The 26,810-nt window shown below is 32.3% G+C and overlaps 2 protein-coding genes and 1 pseudogene across 2 annotated transcripts in view; 2 read left to right on the top strand and 1 right to left on the bottom strand.

The window, feature by feature from the left end:
- The window catches only part of Lrch (Leucine-rich-repeats and calponin homology domain protein), a 54,907-nt gene extending 35,493 nt beyond the window's left edge, over positions 1-19,414 (bottom strand). Inside the window, exon 1 of the mRNA XM_085189991.1 lies at positions 19,192-19,414. Within this exon, the coding sequence (XP_085046117.1) occupies positions 19,192-19,381 (190 nt within the window). The 5' untranslated portion in view covers positions 19,382-19,414. The remainder of the gene's footprint in view (positions 1-19,191) is intronic.
- Positions 5,026-6,115, top strand: LOC146541637 (cAMP-dependent protein kinase catalytic subunit alpha pseudogene; annotated as a pseudogene).
- Positions 19,415-19,835: 421 nt separating the features above from the next.
- mEFG1 (mitochondrial translation elongation factor G 1) lies at positions 19,836-26,775 on the top strand. Its single transcript, XM_085189965.1, has 11 exons — positions 19,836-20,025; positions 20,208-20,354; positions 20,757-21,076; positions 21,713-21,951; positions 22,118-22,497; positions 22,939-23,177; positions 23,706-23,867; positions 24,054-24,172; positions 24,909-25,121; positions 25,496-25,697; positions 26,561-26,775. The coding sequence occupies exons 1-11, from the start codon at positions 19,951-19,953 to the stop codon at positions 26,700-26,702; spliced, it is 2,238 nt and encodes a 745-aa protein (XP_085046091.1). The 5' UTR covers positions 19,836-19,950; the 3' UTR covers positions 26,703-26,775.
- Positions 26,776-26,810: the final 35 nt, after the last annotated feature.

Below are 26,810 nucleotides of genomic sequence, written 5' to 3'. Positions count from 1 at the left end.
TCACGCTGTATTATAGGGTAGGGTAGGCAGAGGGAACCTAGTGTCAAGACACTCCGTTCCCCACTTTCTGCCGAATTATAGAGGCATTGCGTGTTGAGTGGCAGAACTCAACGCCGCCCTTATGCCTCAAAACCAGAGCGAAAAAATGGAAATACCTATAAACGTAAATAAATATTTCACTTCCGCGAGTGGAGATCGAACCCACAACCGTCGCGTTACAGTCACACCCTTGTGCCACTGCGTCACGTCGGCATCTACAACTATTTTGACAATTAAAAGTGCCTGTAATTCAAATTCTTAGATTTTATTAAATAGTTATTTATTTATAACTCGTCCTAATAGAAGCATATTTATATATATAAAAATTGATATTAACAAACTGTTTTAGTATCCAATATTCAATATGGACATATAATATTTTTAGAGATCTGACGAAGGTCAAAGGGGGCACAAACGATAAAGGGTAGATCCATGGCAATGAACATGCGATTGGTCAGTGAAAGGTTAAATTAAAATAGATTGTATATATAAACGCACTTCTAACCTAATTAACAGCTATATTCCAGTAAATATGCAAAAATAAATCATAGTAAATTATAATATGGTAAGATGAGTAGAGTGTTTCTTCAACGTCTTTCTTTGCTTATAGCATAAAACATTTAAATTAATTTTAATCCATTTTTAATTATAGCATTTTAAATATGTGTATAATTAATTCAATTCTACTTATTTATTTAAATAGTTATTTTTTTATAATATACAAACTTTGTCAAATTACATAGTAATAACAGTTTCGTCTATAAATAAAACAAGTATGTTATTTTCATCGGAAAAAAAAAAATAGCACGACGATAACCTCCGTTCAAGTGGTACGCAAATAGTACGCGAAAAGCAATAACTGCGTTCCCAACTTTATTGCTACGCTTTTTTTCAATATTTCCCTATATTATGTACACAGGGATGTATGCTTACATTAAACACAATGATTTTTTTTAATACTTTAACTAAATATTTAAATCCAGTCTTGCCGCAGGGGCACAATTGTGTGATTATAAGCGCGACAGGTTATGGGTTCGATTTCCACTCGAGGAAATTAAATATTTTCAATTCTGCAATGCCTATTAAGCCATTCGCCGGAAAGTAGAGAGTAGAGTGTCTTAACAGTAGGCTCCCTCTACATACTCTGCTATAAGCGGGATCAGAAGTTAAAAAGCTTAAAAAAATACACGTAGATATACGTACAGAGGTAATATTACCAGACGCGAAAACACGAACCGCTTCAAAGTAAATATTCGAAAACAAGTCTGTGGTCTAGTTTTTACGTTTGAAACGTCCTCGAAAAGTAACCGCCACTAGCACATGGCATTAATGAGTCTATTTTTTAACGTTACTAGTTAGTTGGCTTTTCCAGCTTAAGCTCGTCATGATTTAAAATGCTTGAAAAAAATCGTATTTCAACTTGAAACCTTTTCTTTTTTTCCTTAAAATGTTAACTACCAAAACTTTGTTTAGTGTGATTTATTAAATACACATTTATATATTTTTTTTCATTTTTTCTAGATTTACGCTTTATCCCGCTCATAGCAGAGTATACAGAGAGAGGGAGCCTAGAGTCACTCCACTCAAAATTTTCCGCCGAATTCTCGAGACATTTCAAGTTAGGTGGCGAAACTCAACCCCGCGCTTTTGCCAAACTAAATCAAATAAAAATTTTTTTTCGGCACAAGAGAACGAAGAAGTGAGAATCGAACCCACAGCCTTTCGCAGTCACACGTATGTATATGCCACTACGCCACTGACCTACTGTTGTCCTATTCTTAACACCAAATAAATATTTGCCATAATATACATTACAAAAGTAAATAAAAAACATTAATGCGGTAAACGACGCTGTGCCAACTGCCAAGTCTGGTACGGACGGGGGCCTCCACAACCTTGACCGGCGCAAATCTGACATAATGTCTAAATAGAAAAGGTCTACACGCGATTACGTCTTCAAGACCACCGGTTCAACCATTGTATGGTTATATATCTGTTTATTTATAAATTAAGAACAATTGTGTAATGTAGACCGAGTGAGAGAGAATGTGTTACCATGAACTATGAAAGCAAAGAGGCCAGTCGTGGCGCAGAGGCGAGGTGACTGGTTGTGGGTTCGATCTCCATTCGTGGAAATGAAATATTTATTTAAGTTTATATTTTTATTTCTTCGCTCTGGTATATGGTAGAGGCACAAGTGCGGTTGAGTTCTGCCACACAATACGGAGTGCCTTCAGAATTTGGCGGAAAGGGGGGAACGGAGTGTCTTAACACTAGGTTCCTCTGCCCTGCTGTGTGAAGATGATGAAACAAAGCATTTACCAACATTGAAAACCAAATTTATTAAAAAGTAACTATTATGTCTTGTATATTAATATATTGTATTAAGTTTAAAAATAGATTTATATCTCAGTAGGTGTGCTCATTTCATGCCAACATTTATATAAGTGCATTGCGGGTCTTTTATAGCCTTGACCGAAAAATATATCAAACAAAAAGGCTGCACCTAACAATTTCTACTTCAAATTTGAAACGTCTTATATTGTCCAGGGCCGCCGTCTATTAAGTATATTAGTTAAAGACAAACATGAGTCAGTATATAATAAATTTAAATGATGATAGGCGAAGTTGACGTGATGTTGTCACGTAGAAATATAGATCGCTATTCGTAGTAAATGTTAAAAAAAACTCACAAAGTATGTTGCGATTAAAAATGTCTTTATTTTTTGTTTAAATTAAATTATAATACAAGATTAATGATAATATTTAAAAAAAAATGGTTGAGAATGGAGAGTCTGAACACTAGGTTCCCTTAGTCTACCCTGCTGAGAGTGAGAGACAGCGTGAAGCTGATAATATTTGAAAATAATTTAATTTCTAAAATAACTCAGAACAAATATTATTTTAGTTTTTACAAACGCACTTAACCGACTGTATAAAATGAGTTAAACCGTAGAATATATATTTATATAGAACCAATTCAGGAAAATGTATTGGAATTCAATACAATTCCCAATTATCTACGCAATAACTACTTGTTACAGTTGCTTTAAATTTCGTACGCCGACACACAATTCATAGTAGATTACATACTATAATGTATCATTATTCCTGTTTGCGAGTCAATAGGAACCTGTATACTCCTGTATAGCTTGTTTTTGTATGTAACAGCATTACATACACCGATCAGCAAAGTATTCAGCAAGTACCTACAATTTGTACAATAGTTCTACTTCAAAAATTGAAAAAAAAAAAATAGTATTTTTCATACAAGGAAGTAAATAAACTATTAGTAGATTATGTTATCAGGGAACGTCAGATATCTTAGTAATAGTAAAATTTCATCAAAAAAAAAACAAACTGATATATCGCTAGCATCGTATTGGATACATTATCAAATACTCATAAGAATACATTAATTAGATACTTTTAATAATGATTGACGAAATGTGCCCCCATTCGACTAACAAAGAAGCAAACAGCAAACAACAATGAAACGTTGATTTGAATAATAGAATCATCAATACGTATCTGTGTGTCATTATGCTAGTGAAAGGCATCCATTGTGAACATTTCCAATTTTATTTTTAACACATTCTTTATTCCTCACATCGAAGACGTAAAATGACTTATTATTTTAATACCTACTTAATTATTTAACACTAAAAATAAAACTAATATATAGACATTACTAAAATAACCTAAGAATAAAAAGTCTACCAAATGGTATGAATGAGTGAAATAAAAGTAACGGTATCGTAACGTACGACGCGTCGTACATTACTATCTATTAAAGAATCTACACTTTACGCGCTCTGCTAATATGTGTAAGTATACCGTTATTTATAATGGTAAATAATTGTAAGCAATTGAAATAATTTTAGTATGTGAGTCAATATTTAAAGTTGGATAAATAAATAAACGCAGAAAAATCATTATATTTAAAAGCATTTATTTAAATATGTATGTAATTAAATAAATTATGTATATAATTAAATTTACACAAAAAAATGTTTATAGTTCAAGGTAGTTCCCGATGTAGGAGAACAGAGAGAAACGGAGAAAGGTTATATAGTCGATTTAATGGTCTGTGTAATAATAACAGCTTTCCTTCATAATCTTTAAAAAAAACATGTTTTATTTTATACGTGGAATGTAAATATTTCTCCAAAATACAAATATAAGTAATATTATGAAGGTGAACGACCTCGCCTCAAACGAATATAAAATTCACATTTCGTAGCTTTACGGCAATTGACACAAGTCAACTAAATTGCCTGAAAAATCTGCTAGCGACCGTGCCTTTTGATGTTTCACTATATTGCGTTCGTTATGAAACCGTGTTGGAAAACAAACAACTGATATAAAATAATAATATTGAATTAATTTAGTTATGTATGAGTGCCAACAGTAATATAAATATTTGCTTCTTATTGCGGTTAGTATATCAAATATTATTCAACTGAGAATCGTGACATTTTTGTAAAGCACTGTTTACTGAAGTTATCTAATAGTTTATTATTAGATTTTGTCCGCCAATAAATATAAAGTGAAGCAGTAGAATTAAGATTTTACTTGGCAAATAAACGTGTTCATTTTCATTCGTTTTGTATACCCAATGAACGTTGGGGGAAAAGTTTTAGGAAACCTACATAATATAATAAGTTCCACGTGCCGTCTGATCAATACGGCAGTCGGGACGCCGACCGGCCGGCTGAATATGGCGTGTCACCCTCGAACAGCTGATCCCACCACCCTCTCCCTTAAGCCTGCACATTCACCCTTCCCCCATTCCCCTTATATCGAACTTTGAATCTCGAAATAACATTCGCAAACATTTCCTTTAAGACAAATGAAAAAAATCATATTATTTTTAGTACTGTACGTTTACAATTGAATAAACACGAAAATCGAGTTGGCCTATTTCCAATATCGTGACTGTCAAATATAATGTAATGAGATTATTAAAGCGAATGTAACGATTGTTGAAAACATGTCAAATAAAGCTATGCAATCTACGTCCGCCGAGGTGCGAGACGGGTATACAGAACAGCAGCAGCAACAATATAAGCAGTATTTGACCCAACTTAAAATAGAATTCCATCAAAGATGGTGTAAAGAAGTTAAATCAAGCTTAGTATTTACAGATTTGGAACGTATAAGGACCTTGGGTACTGGAGCATTCGGTAGAGTTATTTTATTAAAACATGTAAAAACTCAAAAACTATACGCCATGAAAGTGTTAGAAAAGGAGAAAATTATAAAGATGAAACAAGTTGATCACACATTATATGAAAAACGTATACTTGAGGCTATCAGATTTCCTTTTACCGTTTCCATGGAATTTAGTGTTAAAGACAATAGTTACATTTATTTTATAATGCCATTCGTGCCTGGCGGAGAGATGTTCAGTCACCTTCGGAAAATGAGAAAGTTCGATGAACCAATTGCTAAATTCTATGCAAGTCAAGTTATTTTGGCTTTGGAGTACCTTCATTTTTTAAATTTAGTATATCGCGATTTAAAGCCTGAAAATATAATGATAGATAAAAGTGGTTACTTAAAAATAGCAGATTTTGGTTTCTGCAAGGTATTAAACGGCAGGACATGGACTTTATGTGGAACTCCAGAATATTTAGCGCCAGAATTAATTTTAAGCAAGGGTTATGGGTTTTCGGTAGATTGGTGGTCATTTGGAGTTCTGCTTTATGAAATGAACGCAGGGTATCCACCATTTTATGCAAATGAACCTATGAAAACTTATGAAAAAATTGTTTCTGGACGATACAGGTGTCCATCAAGTTTTAATTCTGATTTAAGGGATCTTATTCGGAATACTCTTCAAATTGATATAAGTAAAAGATTTGGCGTGATGAAAAACGGTGTCTTGGATTTCAAAAATCATAAATGGTTTAAGGGAATTGAGTGGGAAGCTATTCTCAACTGTAGATTTCCACCACCATATCTTCCTAAATTTAAACATCCCGATGATTCAACATATTTTGATAAGTATCCCGAAGAGTCAATTACGCCAGCCTCTCGTTGTCGATTTGAGTCAGAATTTAAAGACTTTTAAAAATATTTTTTATCAGTAAATTAACTATTACTTAATATTATTTATGTTGGTATCAAAGGACGATATATATTTAATTCTAATATTATTTCTTTTAGTTTCACGCTGTTTCCCGCACATACCAAGATGACAAAGGGAATCTAGGAACCTAGTGCTAATACACTCCGTTCCCATTAAGACACTTCTGTTTTCCACGTTACGTCTTACGTATTGCATTGAACGGTGGAACTTAATGCCGCGCTTTGCCACCTTTTGAAAATTTTAAATATTTCAATTTCCCGAATGGAAATCGAACTCACAACCTGTTGTGTTTATAATCGCACGTTAGTGCCCCTGCGTGACGATTGGCCCATTTTTTAAATAATAAGATTTTAAAACAAATACCTTCCTATATTGTATTTTTTATATTTTGGTAATTAAATATTAATATATACTTTACCGGACTGACTTTATTAATTTATATTATATCAAATTAAAACAAATCTATATCAAATCTCAAAAACATCTGGTATGATCGTCTAAAACTCGTCGTTTTGTTTACACCCGATTTAAAGTCGAGATAGAGCACGCGCTGTATCCACTCGACACATCCTACAATATGCGCAGGAGCAACGAAGGGGACCTTCTCTCTCTTCTGGTAGAAGACACTGTGCATAAGATAACTATTTTTAAATTCTATTTGACACAAAGTAATATTTAAAAACTAATATTTAAATCTAGCATCTACTTAAACAAATACATAATATAATAAAATATATTATTATTAGTAAGTATAAAATATATCATTTTTAAAGAACGTATAATCGAATACTAAGCAGTACAAGGGCCCTTAACAACATGATATATTTTGCACGACTACGGATATATCTCATACAATTTTATTTAATTAACACATGGAGGACATATTGCAAGAGTCTAAATACAATCATGTGCGACCTAAATTAATTCGTGATGCCAGTTTTAGAAAGGATATTGAATCATTAATGTTTTTATAGCAATACTAACGGTGTTCGAGTTCTTGTTTGCTGTGTCAAAAACAATACATAGATTTATTTATAAGTAAATAAAAAAAATAACTTAATTCATTTCCATATTTACTCAAATTTTAGTTGATCAAAGGTATAATATAACTAAAAAAATATATGAAACTTATAATGTTTACAGAGACTAAGTAACTAAAACAGGATGCCATCATGGCGCCATTGACGCCATCATGACGTACTTGGATAGCGTCAGATTGTACTACTCGCAATCGCATCGGGTTTGAACTCCGCATTGGTGAATAAAAGTATTTTCTTTTGAGGTTTGATAAGACAATGCTCGGCGTTGGGTACCCCCAACAAGCATGCTATTATTTAAAATTTACAGAAAATACTAAATAGAGTGCTTTAACACTAGTAAAGTAGAAGAATGATAATAAAAAGAAAATATATCGCTAACTTAATTGTAACAACATGTTTTTATGGTCACATCTAAAAGTATTGCCTTAAAACAATGGCGACCTCACGACCGTGCAACCAAGGGATTTGAGCAGAAACCAACGGTGTGGAAAGCGTAGGAAACGAAGTTCCGTCTCACGTCACATCCGATGAACATCCTTATAATACGTCAGTATAATCATATTATCACATAGCTATGTTGAGAGTAAACCTGTGCTTCATAGATCATATTTAAACGCTCTAGCTAATTTAAATCATTCTCCTAAGTGAATATACTAGAATATTATACAAAAATATACACTTATCTAGAAGAGTTTTTTATGCCTAAATTATACAAAAAAAAGTTTAAAGTAAAATAAAAAAAAATCAAATACTTAACAAGTAGGTATTGTTAATACTAAATAGTCAATATTTATCTAAGACAATAAGATAATTTTGGAATAATAATGATGAAAACTATTCGAATCTACGAGGTGAGTTGCACTGTGATTGCGAAGAATTAACAGTGTTTTGCGTGGGTGTGGTTTATTTATGACCCATCTGGTTTATAATTTACGCGCTTTTAACTAATAACTCGAGTAATGGACGTTTCATTACTGTAGAACACTACACATTATGCAGATGTGAGCTTGGTGTCTATGAAAGTATTTTATAAAAATATTTAACGTAATGGTTAACTAAATTATGTTTTATACTATTTGACACAAAGTAATATTTAAAAACTAATATTTAAATCTAGCATCTACTTAAACAAATACATAATATAATAAAATATATTATTATTAGTAAGTATAAAATATATCATTTTTAAAGAACGTATAATCGAATACTAAGCAGTACAAGGGCCCTTAACAACATGATATATTTTGCACGACTACGGATATATCTCATACAATTTTATTTAATTAACACATGGAGGACATATTGCAAGAGTCTAAATACAATCATGTGCGACCTAAATTAATTCGTGATGCCAGTTTTAGAAAGGATATTGAATCATTAATGTTTTTATAGCAATACTAACGGTGTTCGAGTTCTTGTTTGCTGTGTCAAAAACAATACATAGATTTATTTATAAGTAAATAAAAAAAATAACTTAATTCATTTCCATATTTACTCAAATTTTAGTTGATCAAAGGTATAATATAACTAAAAAAATATATGAAACTTATAATGTTTACAGAGACTAAGTAACTAAAACAGGATGCCATCATGGCGCCATTGACGCCATCATGACGTACTTGGATAGCGTCAGATTGTACTACTCGCAATCGCATCGGGTTTGAACTCCGCATTGGTGAATAAAAGTATTTTCTTTTGAGGTTTGATAAGACAATGCTCGGCGTTGGGTACCCCCAACAAGCATGCTATTATTTAAAATTTACAGAAAATACTAAATAGAGTGCTTTAACACTAGTAAAGTAGAAGAATGATAATAAAAAGAAAATATATCGCTAACTTAATTGTAACAACATGTTTTTATGGTCACATCTAAAAGTATTGCCTTAAAACAATGGCGACCTCACGACCGTGCAACCAAGGGATTTGAGCAGAAACCAACGGTGTGGAAAGCGTAGGAAACGAAGTTCCGTCTCACGTCACATCCGATGAACATCCTTATAATACGTCAGTATAATCATATTATCACATAGCTATGTTGAGAGTAAACCTGTGCTTCATAGATCATATTTAAACGCTCTAGCTAATTTAAATCATTCTCCTAAGTGAATATACTAGAATATTATACAAAAATATACACTTATCTAGAAGAGTTTTTTATGCCTAAATTATACAAAAAAAAGTTTAAAGTAAAATAAAAAAAAATCAAATACTTAACAAGTAGGTATTGTTAATACTAAATAGTCAATATTTATCTAAGACAATAAGATAATTTTGGAATAATAATGATGAAAACTATTCGAATCTACGAGGTGAGTTGCACTGTGATTGCGAAGAATTAACAGTGTTTTGCGTGGGTGTGGTTTATTTATGACCCATCTGGTTTATAATTTACGCGCTTTTAACTAATAACTCGAGTAATGGACGTTTCATTACTGTAGAACACTACACATTATGCAGATGTGAGCTTGGTGTCTATGAAAGTATTTTATAAAAATATTTAACGTAATGGTTAACTAAATTATGTTTTATACAGCTCTATCACATTGACAAGGAAAACAATATATTAATATCTCCAAAACACGTTGTACACGCATAGGACGGCCTAGAGAGAGATTGAAAATGACATAAAGAAGCACCTCCTCTACCACCACTTTCTAATTCAAAAAAAAATCTTATTATATTATGGTACCACAATTAAGAACTATTAATACAAAATCTATTGAATAGGAGCATTGCTCAACAACTGTGAACATAAAATACAATTACACAACAAATCGCTATGAAACCCGAACACGCTCCAAGAGCCATCGAGGTATTAATAGGCCACCGTGAACGGGAAGCTTGTACGATGATAGGGTTAGTAGTTCAATCAACTTCGAGTATTATTATTCTACACGATAAGCATCGTGTTAATTTGTCAGAAGTTCTTTAATATAACATTCTTAGATAAGTTATTAATAAAAATAATTACATTTTTTAAAATTAGTACGTCGTTTTTTAAAATGTTATTTAGATATTATATTAGCCAATTTAATCAAACATATATTTTGTATAAATAATGTCGCTTGCAATTCATTACATTGACGTTACTTTTCTATTTACGAACCGATTGAAATAAAACAAACATAAAATGTTAATGGAAGTTTGCATTTATAGCTGTTTCTGAGATAAACATGAACAAACGTACAGTCAAAGTCAGCATTGCGTTAATTTTATTATACGCATAGATAATAAATTTTAATTTATATGGTTAGTTGTTGAATTACGACATAATTTAAGGCCATTTTTCTTCAACACACTTCATCCATAAAACAAAGAGTCGTGTTAAGATTATAATCGCTGCCACCCATACCAGTAAGCCAGTAGCCCTCACAGCGATTAAGCACCAAGCAGCTGTTGACACAATGTGGGTCACTGACGACGCAAAGGCTGCAGTAGGCGATGAAGTGAAATGTATAGGGCGAGATAAGAGCGAGTTATAATAGAGCACGTTGCCATATTGATCTAGATTCGATGAAATTTTCTATGAAAAGTCTTATTAGTTCATTGGAATTGGCACTATCACAAAAATATTTTCTGCTTTATATATTTTTGATAAATAAATAATAAGTTATTTTTTTGTTGTATTTATTATGAAATAGTATTTCCGAAACACTGAGAGTAAACCTAAAATCGTTGTTTTTTTTATTTTATTATTTAGCTTTATATTGTATCTTGGATTTAGCAAGGTAGGCAGAGAAAACCTAATGTTCTGAAGTTTCCGTCCAATTTAAAAAGATATTACGTGTTGAATAGCGGACTCTACGCCGCGCATTGCCTTGTTACCAGAGCGATAAAATTAAAATAATCCCTCGAGTGGTAATCGAATCAACAACTGCTGTGTCAACTGTTTGACGCCGAGCCGCTGCTTCACGAGGGCCTCATGTTAAATAATTCTTGCATTTACTTAAAAATCCAATAACTTAAACTTTCTCTTACATACATGTTTAAAAGCATATCGCATAATTAGTGAGAAGTGGTAACTAAATGTAATGAAAGACTACTACATTTTAACATCCACTCAATATTTTAATGTTTAAGTATTACTTTCATAAAAAAAAAATCAGCTTCACGCTGTATCCCGCACACACCAGGGTAAGCAGAGGGAACCTAGTGTTAAGACACTCCGTTCCCCACTTTCCGCCTAATTCTGGAGGCATTGCATGTTGACTAGTATTGGAATTCAACGCCGCTCTTTGCCTCGACACCAGAGCGAAGAAATGAAAATAGCTATAAATGTAAATAATTATTTTATTTCCTCAAATGGGGATCGAACCCACAACCGTCGCGTTACAGTCACACCTTTGTGCCGCTGTGCCACGACCGTCTCAATATAAATATCGACGATCTGGTGTCCCAATACTGGAAATTTGAATACTGTAGGCCATATTGCTTACAGCAGAGAAATAACTGTGGTGTATTTACATAATGCAATAGATATATGTACGTACAAAGTAGTTCCAGATTCCGCATGATACGCTTGTTTTGATATACTGAATGGCATCGAAGAAAAAAAATAACGTATTCTTACTTACTCGCAGTGTAGAGCATGCTCTTAAAGAAAATAGTAAGTAAGATTTACGTCAAGTATGTTCAGTTATACGACTTAAATTGTTGAGCTTAAGAAATTATAATGACTCCCTTTAAAAGCGTTTTTCGAGAAAGCTTTAATACATTCGGAATGAATTTCACATTTTTTTAATAGCCTCACGATGTATCCCACTTTCCGCCGAGGCATTACGTGTTGAGTGGCGGAACTAAACGCCGTACTTTTGTTTTGGTACCAGAGCGAAGAAAACATTTATAAATAATAATTCAGTCCCCCAAATGGGAATCGAACTCGCAACCGTCTCCTTACAGTCACAGGCTTTTGCCACGTGAATTTCACATGCACCGGAATAATCTCACCGTTCATGGTTCACCACTTTTATCCACCCATGCGTATGTAAATTCTAAAGGACATGACCAGACAACTCCGGCGAAGGAAGCTTGGAACACGTTGCATACTAATTTATTACAATAACGGTTGTAAACCGACCAATTGAAGAAGAACGTTCATACGAAGTATCGGTTAAGCACAATCACAACCTTCTTATTTTAGTCAGGTTATTGTGATCAATATTCTTGGGGCCATACCTGCCTATGAGGCGAATAAAAATGACAAGCCTATTGTCAGGCCGGCCTCGCCAAAACTATGGCTGTGTGCCTTTGTGTGTCCGTAAATAAATCAGCTTTTGATTATCCATTCTCGTCCTCATGATTAAAGATGAATTTGCGGCTCAAAAGTAAGGTAACGAACCGGTAAAATGGAAATTTAAAAGGGTCATAATTTAGGCACTCCGGCCTTGTAACGCCATTAAAAAAGCACGAGGCTGTGTTGGGGAGATCAATAGGGGGAAATGTTTTAAGCTCGCAAATCTGGCTAACCAGGTGTAAAATAAAAATAGCTTTACATTATATGTAGGTCTGTAAACACCAGTATGCGATTAACGATATAATATGTCAAGGTTGCAGTTGTGATCTCAATTCTTAGTTTAAATGCGTGAGAGAAGCCATGTCAGGACAAGAGTCCAACTGTTCGTCTTATGGGGAACAGCCGACCGTAAGTTGGATTAACTGTAGCCACATGACATGTAATATGACGGGGAATTAACTCTAATTTCACTCTTTATATGCCATTTTTTGCACATTGCGTATCGAGTGGCGGATTTCAACGCCGCATACGCTTAACAGGGCGGAGATAGGAAAATAATTAATTTCCCCGAGTTGGGATTAAACCTGCTATCATTTACGACCAAACACGCAAGACAACATGATGGCCTAAAAATATTTGTTTTTACAATATAGAGAAAGCTTCTGATATAATAGCTGTTTAAATAAAAATAATTCACTCACAGAGACTATCTCAGTTCAGTTACAATAACAATTATATGGCAACATATAACATCCTGTCCATTTTGTTTACTTTCCCGGTCCCGACGCTTATAAAAACTGGCTCCAAGTACCTGCGCAGTGACACGTACTGAATGGAACATGGGGAGTTTCCTTAATTATTCAACCACGAGCCACGGCGCTACAAATTTTATGACTTTCATAAAATGGGACGACGCCATTCGTTATGTATTGAAAAAAATAATGAGAACGTCGAATAAGAAACTAAAAATAATTTATTTCTAACCATATAGCAATTGATAATGAGGCCAGTCGTGGCGCAGAGGCACAAGTGTGTGATTGTAAACGCGACTGCTCGTGGGTTCGATCCCCATTCGAGAAAATGAAATATTTCATATTTTCACTTCTTCTCTCTGTTGCCGAGGCAAAGTACGCCGTTGAGTTCCGCCACTGAACACGCAATGCCTCCAGAATTTGGTGGAAAATGGACAACGGAGAATCTTAACACTAGGTTCCCTCTGCCTACCCTGCCGAGTGCGGAATACAGCATGAAGCTGATTAAAATAAATAATATATATATAGGTATGCAAAATTGGAAAAGACGATACGATCGTCCCCCACATCCGGAGTGGCAACGCTCGGGCGAACACAGCTATGCACCTGTCGCCGTTATTGTATTTTTCTATAGAAATATTGTGGTACGCTAACCATGAATAAAGCTGAACAAAGTTCACAGGTACATAATACCATGAGATTCTAAAGTTTTGTATTGTTTCTATGGATATTATACGGTGTTGTAACTGGATTGTAACTTAATTCTATTTTTTTTAATCAGTTTCATGCGTCTCCCTTATGGAGCATAATAGACAGGACAGCCAAATGGTTCTTTCTTTGACTTTCAAATATGTTCTAGCAAATTACAAGTGAGAAATAAGGTGTCAATAACACCAATTAAGATATTCCGTTCTGCTGTTTACGATGACGAAGATCAATCAAATCAAAGGAATATGACTTTTTGTTTTACTTGATTGACTTTCTAGACTATCATTCAAATATCATTGTTCTTCCGAGTGTTAATTAAAGCCTAAACAACACCGTGAAACACCGTCTAATTTGCAATGGTGCCTTAGTAAATTTTACGCATACTGTATATGTATAATTATTAATATTCCCTTACTCAAATCTTGGAGTTGAAGTAGAGTTTACTTCTCAAAAAAGAATTTAAATTTCAACATCCTTAGCTTATAATTTATATCCTGCAATTTTTTAAATTTCTTCCACGTAAAATGCTAATTGAAGGACCCTTGTAAGTTGCACCCTCAGCGCAGGATCACAAGAAAGAGGGCTGACTTTATTTTTAAAAAGAATGTATTTATTTATTGTTAAATATGTACAAAACTGTATTACAATGAATCTTAAATAGGTGATAATGTATATCAAAAGCGAAATGAAAACGATTTCGAATGACAAGTTTCTCTTTTTAATGTGAATCGGTATACCGAACATTTACGACGATACTTTTATATGGATTTTAGTTTGAAATTTCATAGTAAAGTCCATGATATATTTATAAATACTTCACAGACAATTTTAAAAATTAATAAAATGTCCCATAAAATAAATAAACCAAAACTAAAATATTAAAAATAATTAAACGACGTGTCGACAGGTAGATTATAGTCTTAAGTGCTTGTCTGCCGTATCAATAACACCAATTGAAATCATTTACATATTAAATCGCGCTATTGATACATAACATCTTATACATATAGATGTATTATGTCAAAAGATTTCAAAATTTTATTATTTAAATTGTGAAAATATGATATCATTTACTATGTTAACCATTATTTAATAAAACAGAAATAATAATAAAAGAGTTCACACTATTAAATAAATACTTTTAGTGCAGTTATAAATTAATTTAAAACGTCATAACTAAACGACCCGACCCGACCGACTTCAGCAACTATCTGATGAAAGTGCTAAGGCAGGACTGACAATGAATCTAATTAAAACCAAAATTATGACGAACGCCCAACAAACAGTAACTAATGAAAAAATAATAGTAAATAACGAAAGTATAGAATATGTAAAAGAATATATATATTTGGGCCAACTGATATCTACAGATAATTGCATGAAAAAGGAATTAGAACGAAGAATAACGAATTCTTGGAAAGATTTTGGTCTCTGAGGGAAATAATGAAGGATAAAGATATGCCAATGAAAGGAAAAAAGAAAATATTTGAAATATGCATTATGCCATGCTTACTATACGGTTGCCAGACATGGGCGTTGACAGAAGCACAAGAAAGCAAATTAAAAGTCTGCCAAAATGCAATGGAACGGAGTGTTTTAGGTATAAAAAGGAAAGACAGAGTAAACTTACGAGAAATTAAAAAGAAAACAAATTTTAAAAATGTACACACAACTTACAGACAGCTTAAATGGTGTTGGACGGGACATATGTTAAGGGAAAGTAAAGAAAAATGGACTAAGTTAGTAACCGAATGGTACCCAAGAAACAGCAAAAGAAATAAAGGCAGACAACCAAAAAGATGGGAAGATGACATCAAAAAAATAGCTGGTCCAGTATGGACCCGTCTAGCAAAAGACAGGAAAATATGGAACTCTTTAGAGGAGGCCTTTGTCGACAGACAAGCTGTTTCACAGAAATATCTAGTTGCCGATGAATAAACAAAAAAAAAACAAACAAATAAAATTAATTAGATTATTATTATTGAAAAAATATTGATATTAATTATTAAAAATCAATTTAGTTTATAGAAAAGGCAAGTTATATATTAATTGTAAAGAACAGCAATAAAGGCTATTTTATTTTATTTTTTTTTTTTTATTTATTTATTTTTATTTTAACTAAACGACCGGATCTATATCAATACAAAATATCTATCAAGCATAAACACAAAAAGTTCAACCCTCGACTTACAAAAACAGAACAACAAACAAATGTCAATCTGTTATTTCACAGACCATAACTGTATATATTATAAAGGGCAAAAAAGAAGCTAGTAGAGCCAAGTTGAGTGCTCAGACAAGTATTGTTTTAACGATCGAGATGCTGACGTGTTATGAGTGGTGCCGTAATTTATTGACTGCCTAACCATGGATGAAAATAGATTTGAAACACGTTGCACTTATTAAGAGTCTATTCTAATTCATTAGTTCCACTTCAGATTGTCGGCGAGTTTGATAATTTGTTGTACAAGATAATACTGAATTTATCTACATCTTTAAGTGTGAGAATAAGGTGATTTTTTAAAGAAAAATATAAAAGTTGATTTTTAATTAAATATAGTACATTATATATAAATATATTCTCTATCTAAAAATCTAAAATATCTCCTCGTGTAATGTTTTTCCGAAAAATGCTATGTACCTCAATTTTATCTGTTAGCCAACCTTCAAAGTGACATTGGCGAAAGAAAAAAATATAAAATATCTTAATTATCAATAAAAATTCGAGCTCCATGGATACAATTTCAACAGCTAAAATATTTATTATCGTAATATATTGTATAAAATATATATTTTTTAAAAATTATTTTCCTGGATTGCGTCCCTACTTAGCGCACATGATGTCGTGCCGAACAATGAACCTAAAGTTCTCTCTATATTACGAGAAATGCCATCATTGCGAAAGCATTTCCGCCAACTTTTGTTGAAAGTGGCGATACACCCGATTGAAACATGAACTCGAAGAACGAGTTTATTTGAGCACTTTTAAATTCGTCCTTGATTAGTATATATCTTGTTATAGTTTACCAAATTAATGTTATATGTAATATATAATTAAAATAAAAAAAAACTTATTTAATGTAAGACATAAAAGCTTAAATTTTAAAACCTGTTTTCCATATAAATTTTCTTGAATATGTAATAGCTCAGTATAACATTTCAACATACATAATGTCTTTTGAGGGCTTTTCGTTTCCATTCTTTCCAACATTTTCTCATCTCTATTTAGCTCAGCAAAAATGTAAAAATGGCGGAGGCTTTGTGGTTTATTTTTTATAAAGGAGCAAAAAATGCTCTCAAAAGAAAAACATTTTTGAGTATGATATCCACATCTCATAAAACCATATTTGGATGTTATACACATACATTTCCATTAAAGGAATATTTTAACAATGTTGTAACAGTTTCTTAGTGTTATTGTATTTATATATGGACATTATATACATATTACATTACTTGAGGCACCATTATTGTGGCATTAATATATATATTTAGCCAAATTCTCTTTTTGTATCGCAGTAATGATACAACAATGGAGTTTGGAAGAACTGAACTTCTTAGTATATTCTTTAGAAAAAAAAAGGATTCCTGTTAATTAAAATATTATAGCATTTTGTAAAAAAGCATGCACATTTAAATTCACATATTAATTTTGATGAACTTATTGGTGCAAGCTGAATATATTGTCTATAAAAAAGTATACCATTCAATAAATAAAGAAAATAGAAAAGTTAACACAAATAGACAAGCCTCAATCCATTAGCAATAACTTGGCACTCCCAAATTAATTAGGTTAAAGTACACACTGGCCATTTTTCACTATTGTTTGACTTAATAACAACAACTAGAGTATGTCTAGTGTAGTATTACATTAATGATAATACATTTTTAATAGTAAAGAGTTTACCGTGGATCCTAAGAATAACATATTTAAGTTCCTATATTGATCTAGTGGCTAATGTCAACTACATTTGCATAGACTTAACCATTCCTGTACTACTAAAATAAAAAAGCTAAAATTTTTGCTGCAACTTGTACCATTTTTTTATATGCAGGTACTTCCTTCCAGCTATTATTATTATTTACCTAACTTGTATATGAAATGAAAACAAATTAAATGTAGTAATTCACTCAATGATGTAATGTAGGGATTGAATACATTCATCTTTTAGATGAGCTGTAATGATTTTTCTACTTTTCTTATACTTAAGCAGGTCTATTAAGGTTTTTTCATCAGTTGCCTCTGATCTTATTTATATCATTAGCAAATGCTGCTGCATCATGCTGAATTACAGCTGCTGCATCATGCTGAATAACTTTTGTTATGGAGGAATTTCATTATTTCCTAGTTGCCAGTCTTCAGAATCAATTATAATGAAGATCCTGCCCAGGCCTAATACAATAAAAAAGTTTTATTCTAATCAATCCATTTAGTAGTTCTGAAGATGAAAGTGTACAAAAAGGCAAATAGACAGAAAAAAAATCCTACGCTATTACTATTTTTCATGATCCTAAGTATTTTTTTTTGTAAAAATATTTAATGTGCAGATGCACTTTTTATAGTATTCATATTGATATAGACAATAGAAAGTGACATAATTTTAGATAGAAGAATGTTAATTTTAAAAGTATGGTTTCTTATTTCATTATAAAATATCCTTGTGTATAGACATAAAGCACTAATTCTGTAATGATCTTTTTCCATTCCAATATGATAAAAAAATATAATATGCATGACTTTCATACACTTGTACAGCTCTATTTTCCCTTTGATCCCCCTGTAGGGTGTGCTAAAAGCCTCTTTCAGACCGAGTTTTTAATAAGGGGAATGTTTCAGGCGGATAATTTCTATTTCGCGTATATAACTAATAACATATAACTAATACGTGTGTAAGAAAATTATGTTAATATTTATCTGCGAATCGATTAAATATTATATAAAATTGTAAATATAATAATTGAGTAATTAATTTAAGCTACCCTCAATTTGTGTAAATTTTCTTACAAATTTAGTAGCTGCAAGTAAATTACTAATCTACTACTAAAATTATACGTCGGAACATTCAAATGTACACGGCGAAACTAGTTTATAAAGTCAAATTATAAGGTGATTCATAAAGTGAGAAGTTTTACGAACTTATCTCTTTCGATCGATCTTACGGCCACGCCGGATAAACGACACGCTGAATGCCGGTAAATAAACAAATATAATGATTTCCAACGTTTTTATATAGTTATGGTATGACATAAAATACATCTAAAACAAAATATTGGATATATATCACATACAAATGCACCGCGGTTTATTTATAAATCCCGACTTACCAGCAATAACTGTATCACTCAAGTCATATTTCACTGGTTTCGGAAACTCCCTCAACTTTCGTCCGCTTAATTTTAATTCACCACTCAAATATGCGTCTTCTAAAATTCTTTCTAAAGATTTAGTTAACTGGTTATGAATATTACTATGACCATTCATATTTACACTCACACTCGGCCCTAACACGGCCATATTCTTTTTAAACTGAACTAAACTGACAAATATTTAGTTGTAAAGTTGTCAGTACTTCAAAAACAATCCATACCAACCCAAGGATATAATACGAACCTAACTTCACATCATATTTCCTGTACAATATTGTCTATGAAAATTTATATACATGTAAATGTTCATGTGTGTAAATTATGTTTTATAAAAATTGTAAAAAATCTTATTTAATTGACATATTACCATTTCTCAAAACTTTAGGTACTTCATATACGGTGCAACATATTGTATAGTGTACGTACATGATTTTACAACTGCGCGATGAGCCATAACAATTTTGTTTGATGTATATGTATATGACATTTACATAAAATTATGTTATTCGTTTTTTATAAATACATATCTTTTACATTTATTAATTTCTTTTAATATTCTACTTCATCAGTGTCTGTCATCTACTCCTATCCAGATTCCTCTTCTATCCATAGATTTTTTTAGCGCAATGGGTTTGACGTTTTGATAACCTATAATTTTAAGGAAATTAAATGTATTTTCTTCTTTATGGAATAAAATAAAATAATAAAGATAAAACCATGACGCTCTTAAATTGGTATCGAATAGGAGCAATATCTAAAGTCGCTAAAAAATCATGGGATTCACAAGTAAAGGTAAACAGACGTTTTCAATAGTTTTTCATTTATCTAATATTTTACGTAATTTAATTATTAAGTACGTAAAATGTTACATAAAAATACATAACTTTACTTCCTTACTCAGCAAATAAAAGGAAAAATGAAAGAGAAATAATTTTAGATTGTGTCACTAATCTAATATTTTGTTGTTATTTTAGAACTTCTCATCGCATGTAAAATTTGCGGAACACAAGGAATTAGAGAAAATAAGAAATATTGGTATATCAGCCCACATAGATTCAGGGAAAACTACGCTAACAGAAAGAGTGTTATTTTACACAGGCCGAATAGATTCTATGCATGAGGTCAGTAATGTTTAAGTTATTAATTATTTGGCTCATAGTAAAAGTTTCAATACATATTATTAGTAAACATTTAAACCTCTCTCAGCTTTACACTGTATCCTGCATGTAGTAAGGTATGTAGAGGTAGCCTATTGTTAGAACATCCCTCCCCACTTACCAACAAATTCTGGAGGCATGTGGGCTGAGTGGTAGAACTTAACACAATTTTTCCTTTGCACCACAACAAATAAATATAAATATTAAACATTTTATTTCCTTAAGTGGGAATCAAACCACTAAGTCTCACACACTGAGGCCAGTCATGGGACAGGGGCGTCTGATGGCTGGACTAAGCGTTTAAATGTTTTGTTATTATGAGAAAAAATGTAGTTCATAAAATTTTCTTTGTATTTTACGTTTTAGGTAAGAGGTAAAGACAATGTAGGAGCTGTCATGGATTCCATGGAATTAGAACGGCAAAGAGGCATAACTATACAATCAGCTGCTACATACACAATTTGGAAGGATCATAATATAAACATCATTGACACACCAGGCCATGTTGACTTTACTGTAGAAGTGGAAAGAGCCTTGAGGGTATTAGACGGAGCTGTGCTAGTACTTTGTGCTGTGGGAGGTGTCCAAAGTCAGACTTTAACAGTGAATAGACAGATGAAACGATATAATGTACCTTGTTTGGCATTTATTAATAAATTGGATAGGTTATATGCAAATCCTGAAAGGTAGGTATTATGTACAGATTTATATTTTAAATCTTAAAAGTATAATTACATGAGAAATGCTAGTTTATTATAGATACAGAAATATCTTAAAATAAATAAAAAATTGAATTTATAAATCAGGCCACAAAGTTTTATTGGAAACCAATGAATAGATTGTATTAACACTGTTTCCTCTGACTCTTACCAACAACACAACTATAAGCAGAAATTAAAGCATGAAACTGAAAAAAAAAAATATAATGATTGAACATTAAATTAAAGAAATATGTCATACAATTTGACATTGGTGAAGCAATTAGTGCTCAACTGGCATGCTCGAAACACCATAAATTAAGAACTGACCTGAACTGAAATATGAATATATGCATTGAATAATATTTTTTAAATATTTACATAATGTAATTTTGATAGGTCTCTTTATTATAGTAATACTAGCCATTAAAAATTATTATTATTGTTTATTTACATACCAATGGTTTATAATTTATTTATAAATGCCAACATACCATGCTTCTATTAATTAGATTATGATATCACCCATTTTGGGAACTAAATGAACTTAATTTTAAATCACCACTCAAACTGTATGTAAAATATATAAATAACATAATAATAAAATGTTTTTATCTATTTCAGAGTTTTAAAACAATTGCGTTCCAAAATGAATCACAATGCTGCCTTCATACATTTACCTATAGGCTTGGAGAAGGAATGTACAGGTATCTTAGATCTGATTGAAGAGAAAGCTATGTATTTTGATGGGGATTATGGTGAAAATATAAGATTAGAGGAAGTACCTCAGGATAGACGGACAGAGGTTAAAGAAAGGAGACATGAGCTTATTGAACATTTGTCTAATGTTGACGAAACTTTAGGTGAGTGATATTTTTGCATGATAACTTAATTTATCACTATTTGATAGTAAAAACTATAATTTATTATTTAAGTGTTAAAAATATTGTAGTTTATCTTGCTGTTATTGCTCATTTTATATTATTAATTCATAAAATATATTTCTATTTTTATTATTTACAATTCCAGGAGAAATGTTCTTAGAAGAAAAGACACCAACTGTACAAGAATTAAAACAAGCTATTCGCCGAGTGACCCTCAAACGAACTTTCACTCCGGTTTTATTAGGAACAGCATTAAAAAATAAAGGAGTGCAGCCATTACTTGACTCCGTATTAGATTATTTACCTCATCCCGGTGAAGTTGAGAATACTGCTATAACAAATGAGAAAAAAGGCAGTGAAGGTCAAACTATTATTCTAGATCCTTCTAGAAATGGGGCAAAACCGTTTGTAGGATTAGCCTTTAAGTTGGAATTAAGTAAATTTGGTCAGCTAACGTATTTGAGATGCTACCAAGGAATGTTAAAGAGAGGTGATAATATTTTTAATGCTAGGACTGGGAGAAAGGTATGCTTATTTTTTTCTCTCTTGGTGTATTTTTCTAATGTTAGTTATATTTAGGGCCGTCATAGTGCAGTGGTACAAGTGTTTGACCACTTGGTTAGTGAAATATTAAACCTTTTCATTACCTTGCTCTGGCAAAAAAACATTTGGCGGTAAGTGGCGAATGGTGTGTCTTAACAGTAGATTTTATTTTAGCTTCACGCGTATCCCGCACATTACAGGGTAGAAAGAGGGAAATTAAGACACTCTGTTCTCATTAAAACACCTCAGTTCCCCATTTACTCCGAATTGTGCAGGCATACATAGGGCGGCGTTTTGTTCGTTTAACACTCAATATCCAAAAATTGGCAATGTGTGGAACAGAGTGTCATAATACTAGGTTCTCTCTGCCTACCCTGCCATATATAGGATATAGCATGATATTAATAAAAAAGTATATTTCAGGTAAAAATCTCACGCTTAGTTCGAATGCATTCAAACAACATGGAGGAAGTAAGCGAAGTGCTTGCTGGTGACATATTCGCGTTATTTGGTGTTGACTGCGCTTCCGGAGACACTTTTGTTAATGACGGCAAATTACAATTGTCTATGGAGTCCATACATGTACCTGATCCTGTCGTCTCTATGTCCATTAAACCTAAGAATAATAAGGATAGGGATAACTTCTCAAAGGCTGTTGCTAGGTGGGTGTTACTTTTAGTTCTACAATAGTAAACTATATTTAAATAGATATTAACATAGCAATTTCACTCTTGTTTCCACACAACAGAGAAACGCGACAGTGGAGAGTTCGATTCTCACTCCTCCCGAGTGCATTATTTTTAGTTTCTTGCCTTAGTAACAATATAACGCACAGCACTAGTCGTTTTTAACTAAAATATTTTTTTTAAATTAAAATCATATCAATATGAGACTATAGCGGAGCAGTGGGATTTCTGACTGTAAACGTATTGGTTGTGGTTGCCATCCTCATTTAGACAATTTACTATATTTACATTTTAGTTGTATTTTCATTTACGTGTTCTGAAAGACAAAGCACAGCCTGAGTCTGACAAAGCAACTTGAGTTCTGCCACTCAATACACAATATTTCGAATATTGGCAAGTGGGGTCGGAGTGTCTTAACAATATGTTTTCTCTGCTTTCCCCACTATATTCCCCACTATACGTGGGTACACTAGCAATAAAAAAAACAAATTTACTATTTCACAGATTCACAAAAGAAGATCCCACATTCCATTTCCGCTATGACAGTGATAATAAAGAAACAGTCGTCTCCGGCATGGGTGAACTGCATCTGGAGATATACGCGCAGAGAATGGAGAGAGAGTACAATTGTCCCGTTGAACTGGGAAAACCTAAGGTTGCTTTTAGGTATATATTTTTTAAAATTTTTATTACTAATTTAATTGTTTTTGGCACAATTAATATATAGATATGAAATTATATTGTGTTCGCTTGGGGGCGCTGTAAAAGTATTTCGCCACGGGCGCGAGTTAAGCTCGTTACGCCACTGCATAAACTATAAACTAGTAATTAATATAATTTACCAAAAATTAGAGAAACAATGATGTCGCCGTGCACTTTCGACTATTTACACAAGAAGCAGTCCGGCGGCGCGGGACAGTTCGCGAGGGTCACTGGTGTCATGGAGCCTCTGCCCCCTAATCAAAATACTGGTAAGATAACTAAAGTGGATATTTAATAATATGTATTTATAATTTAATATAAGTATGTATTTATATCACTATTAATATCAATGCTTACTTCCTATTTATCTATACTAATATAATAAAGCGGAAGAGTTTGTTTGTTTGTTTGTTTGAACGCTAAGATCTCTGGATCTACTGGTCCGATTTACTATGTTTTTGTTTTGTATGAAAGCTGCATTCTTCAGAAGTGCTATAGGCTATATAACATTACATTACACATATGTACCAATAAATTAAAATACTTTCTAATTTCACATGCAATTTATTCTGCCATGTTAATAACAACCGTCGTTGCTAAGCACCGGTTTGCAAAGTCTCTTTGTTGTTTTAAGAAAACGTCACCTAAAATGAACTTATATTTTGATATTCATCCTTATAAAAATAAATATATTATATAATATTTAAGAAATATTCTTAAAGTTCAAGCAGGCGTAGCCGCGTCCGGGTCCACTAGTTTTATATATGACAGAAAGTTACTAGGATAATTGTTATTTATTTATTATGTACAGTAACAGAAACTGCCTTATTTTAAATATGAAAAATACTTTAACTTATTTTGGTGAATTATTTACCAGAAATATATATCGTTTATATTTACATGTTTTGAAAATTATATGATTATTGTTTAATATTTACCCTTAATTAGCGGAAAGCTTAAAAACGCACAAGACTATTATTATAAAATAAATAATTTTATTTTCAGTTCTAGAATTCATTGACGAAACAATAGGTACAAATATACCTAAACAGTTTATTCCCGGGGTTGAACGCGGTTTCCTGGACACCTGTCAAAAGGGATATTTATCTGGACATAAAATATCCGGTGTTAAGTTCCGGTTGCAAGATGGCGCCCACCATATTGTGGATTCTAGTGAATTGGCGTTTTTCTTGGCTGCGAAAGGAGCTGTTAAAGAAGGTAACATACTCGTATATGTATAGATTTTAACATATATGTATATAGTTTTTTTGTAGTGTTCTTATACTTTTTACGTGACATCCTTAAAGAATCATCGATACTGTGTTCTTGAAAGCCAACCAAATTTGCATTATTTCATCCCTCATTCTCTTGACAAACCATCTTACAACTTTTTTGTAGTTACTTCCTCTCTAGTACCTGCAATGTAGTGTGTAGTGTCCGTGCTTCCATATTCTCTATAAGTTGAATTTGCTGTCATTATTTATATTCCTTTTTCACGAAACATCGACAGATCACAGATCGTGCATTAAGATTCACGAGTGACTTTATAAATTCTAGGTTCTAGTCTCATAAAATAATAAACATATTTCCAGTATTCGAAGACGGCGCGTGGCAGATCCTGGAACCCGTAATGTACGTAGAAGTGACCACGCCTGAGGAGTTTCATGGCGCGGTGGTGGGTCAGCTCAACAAACGCGGCGGCATCGTGACCGGCAACGAGGGCGCAGACGGGTGGACCACGCTGTACGCGGAGGTGCCGCTGAATAACATGTTTGGATACGCTGGGGAATTGAGGTTGGTTGTTGTTTGGGAAAAGGATATTTCTGTTAGGAGAACTGTATATGTTTTGTAATTTTTTTTATCGAAAAATTTGGTCAAGTGCGAGTGCGACAATGGCTTTCGTACAAAATTCATAATTTTAGTTCAAATGGAAATATAACTAGCAAAAAAGACAAGCTTAAGTTTGTAGGCGTATGCACTCTTAGTGTATGAAATGAACTACAAATTTACGTTTCTAATTATTATTTTTTTATTATACAACTGTAAATTTCTATTTTTTCCTTTGTTTGTATTGTAATCGTAAATTTCACTACAGAAACTTCATACACGAACCTGTAGGGTTTCTTACGCTAATAAGTATTTGATTACGCGACGAATTTCATACAATATGCAGCAAAAACGATAGAATATTGTATATTTTTATTGCTTGGACTTACAAGCTTATTTTTTTCTGTGCTCCAAGTAGGCCTGGATTTTATATTATTTTCAACTGGATACTACCAAGTATTTTAAGATAAATGGTCATGACAGACGGACCGATAGACAGTTTTTCTTGTTTTGGAGGTACGGTACCTATAAAACACTTCAAAAAACCTACTTTAAGAGTAGGAGTTAAACACTTAAGTTTATGAAGATTATATAATGTGTACAGCCATTGCATGTATTTCTTATTTAGGTAGTATTAGACATACTACCTACCTGGCGTATTGGATTTTTAAAATTATTACAAAAGAAAATTGTGTAAATATTAAAATTTATTATGTTCAAATTAAATGTATAATAAATCCATAATCCACCACAACAATAATATAAAAATATATAAATTATACTAATTGCTTTATGATTTATTACATGTATATAAATTTTCTTTCCCACAGATCAATGACACAAGGCAAAGGTGAATTCAGTATGGAGTACAGTCGCTACTCCCCATGCCTTCCAGATGTTCAAGAACAACTTATACGCAAGTACCAAGAAGAAATGGGACTTCTGCCCGATCAGAAGAAAAAGAAGAATTAAATAGTTAGTTTTGTATCATATATAATTTAATTATTGTTAATATATTTAATTAAATTAATTTAGGTTATATTTATTTGTGTTTTGTTTTCTTTTTTTTTTGAGTGATTT

Source organism: Heliconius melpomene, chromosome 1 (genome assembly GCF_056956725.1).
Source record: "Heliconius melpomene rosina isolate 202511_hmr_F chromosome 1, ASM5695672v1, whole genome shotgun sequence".
NCBI classification, from domain to species: Eukaryota; Metazoa; Arthropoda; class Insecta; order Lepidoptera; family Nymphalidae; genus Heliconius; species Heliconius melpomene.
This window is presented reverse-complemented; position numbering and strand designations above follow the sequence as displayed.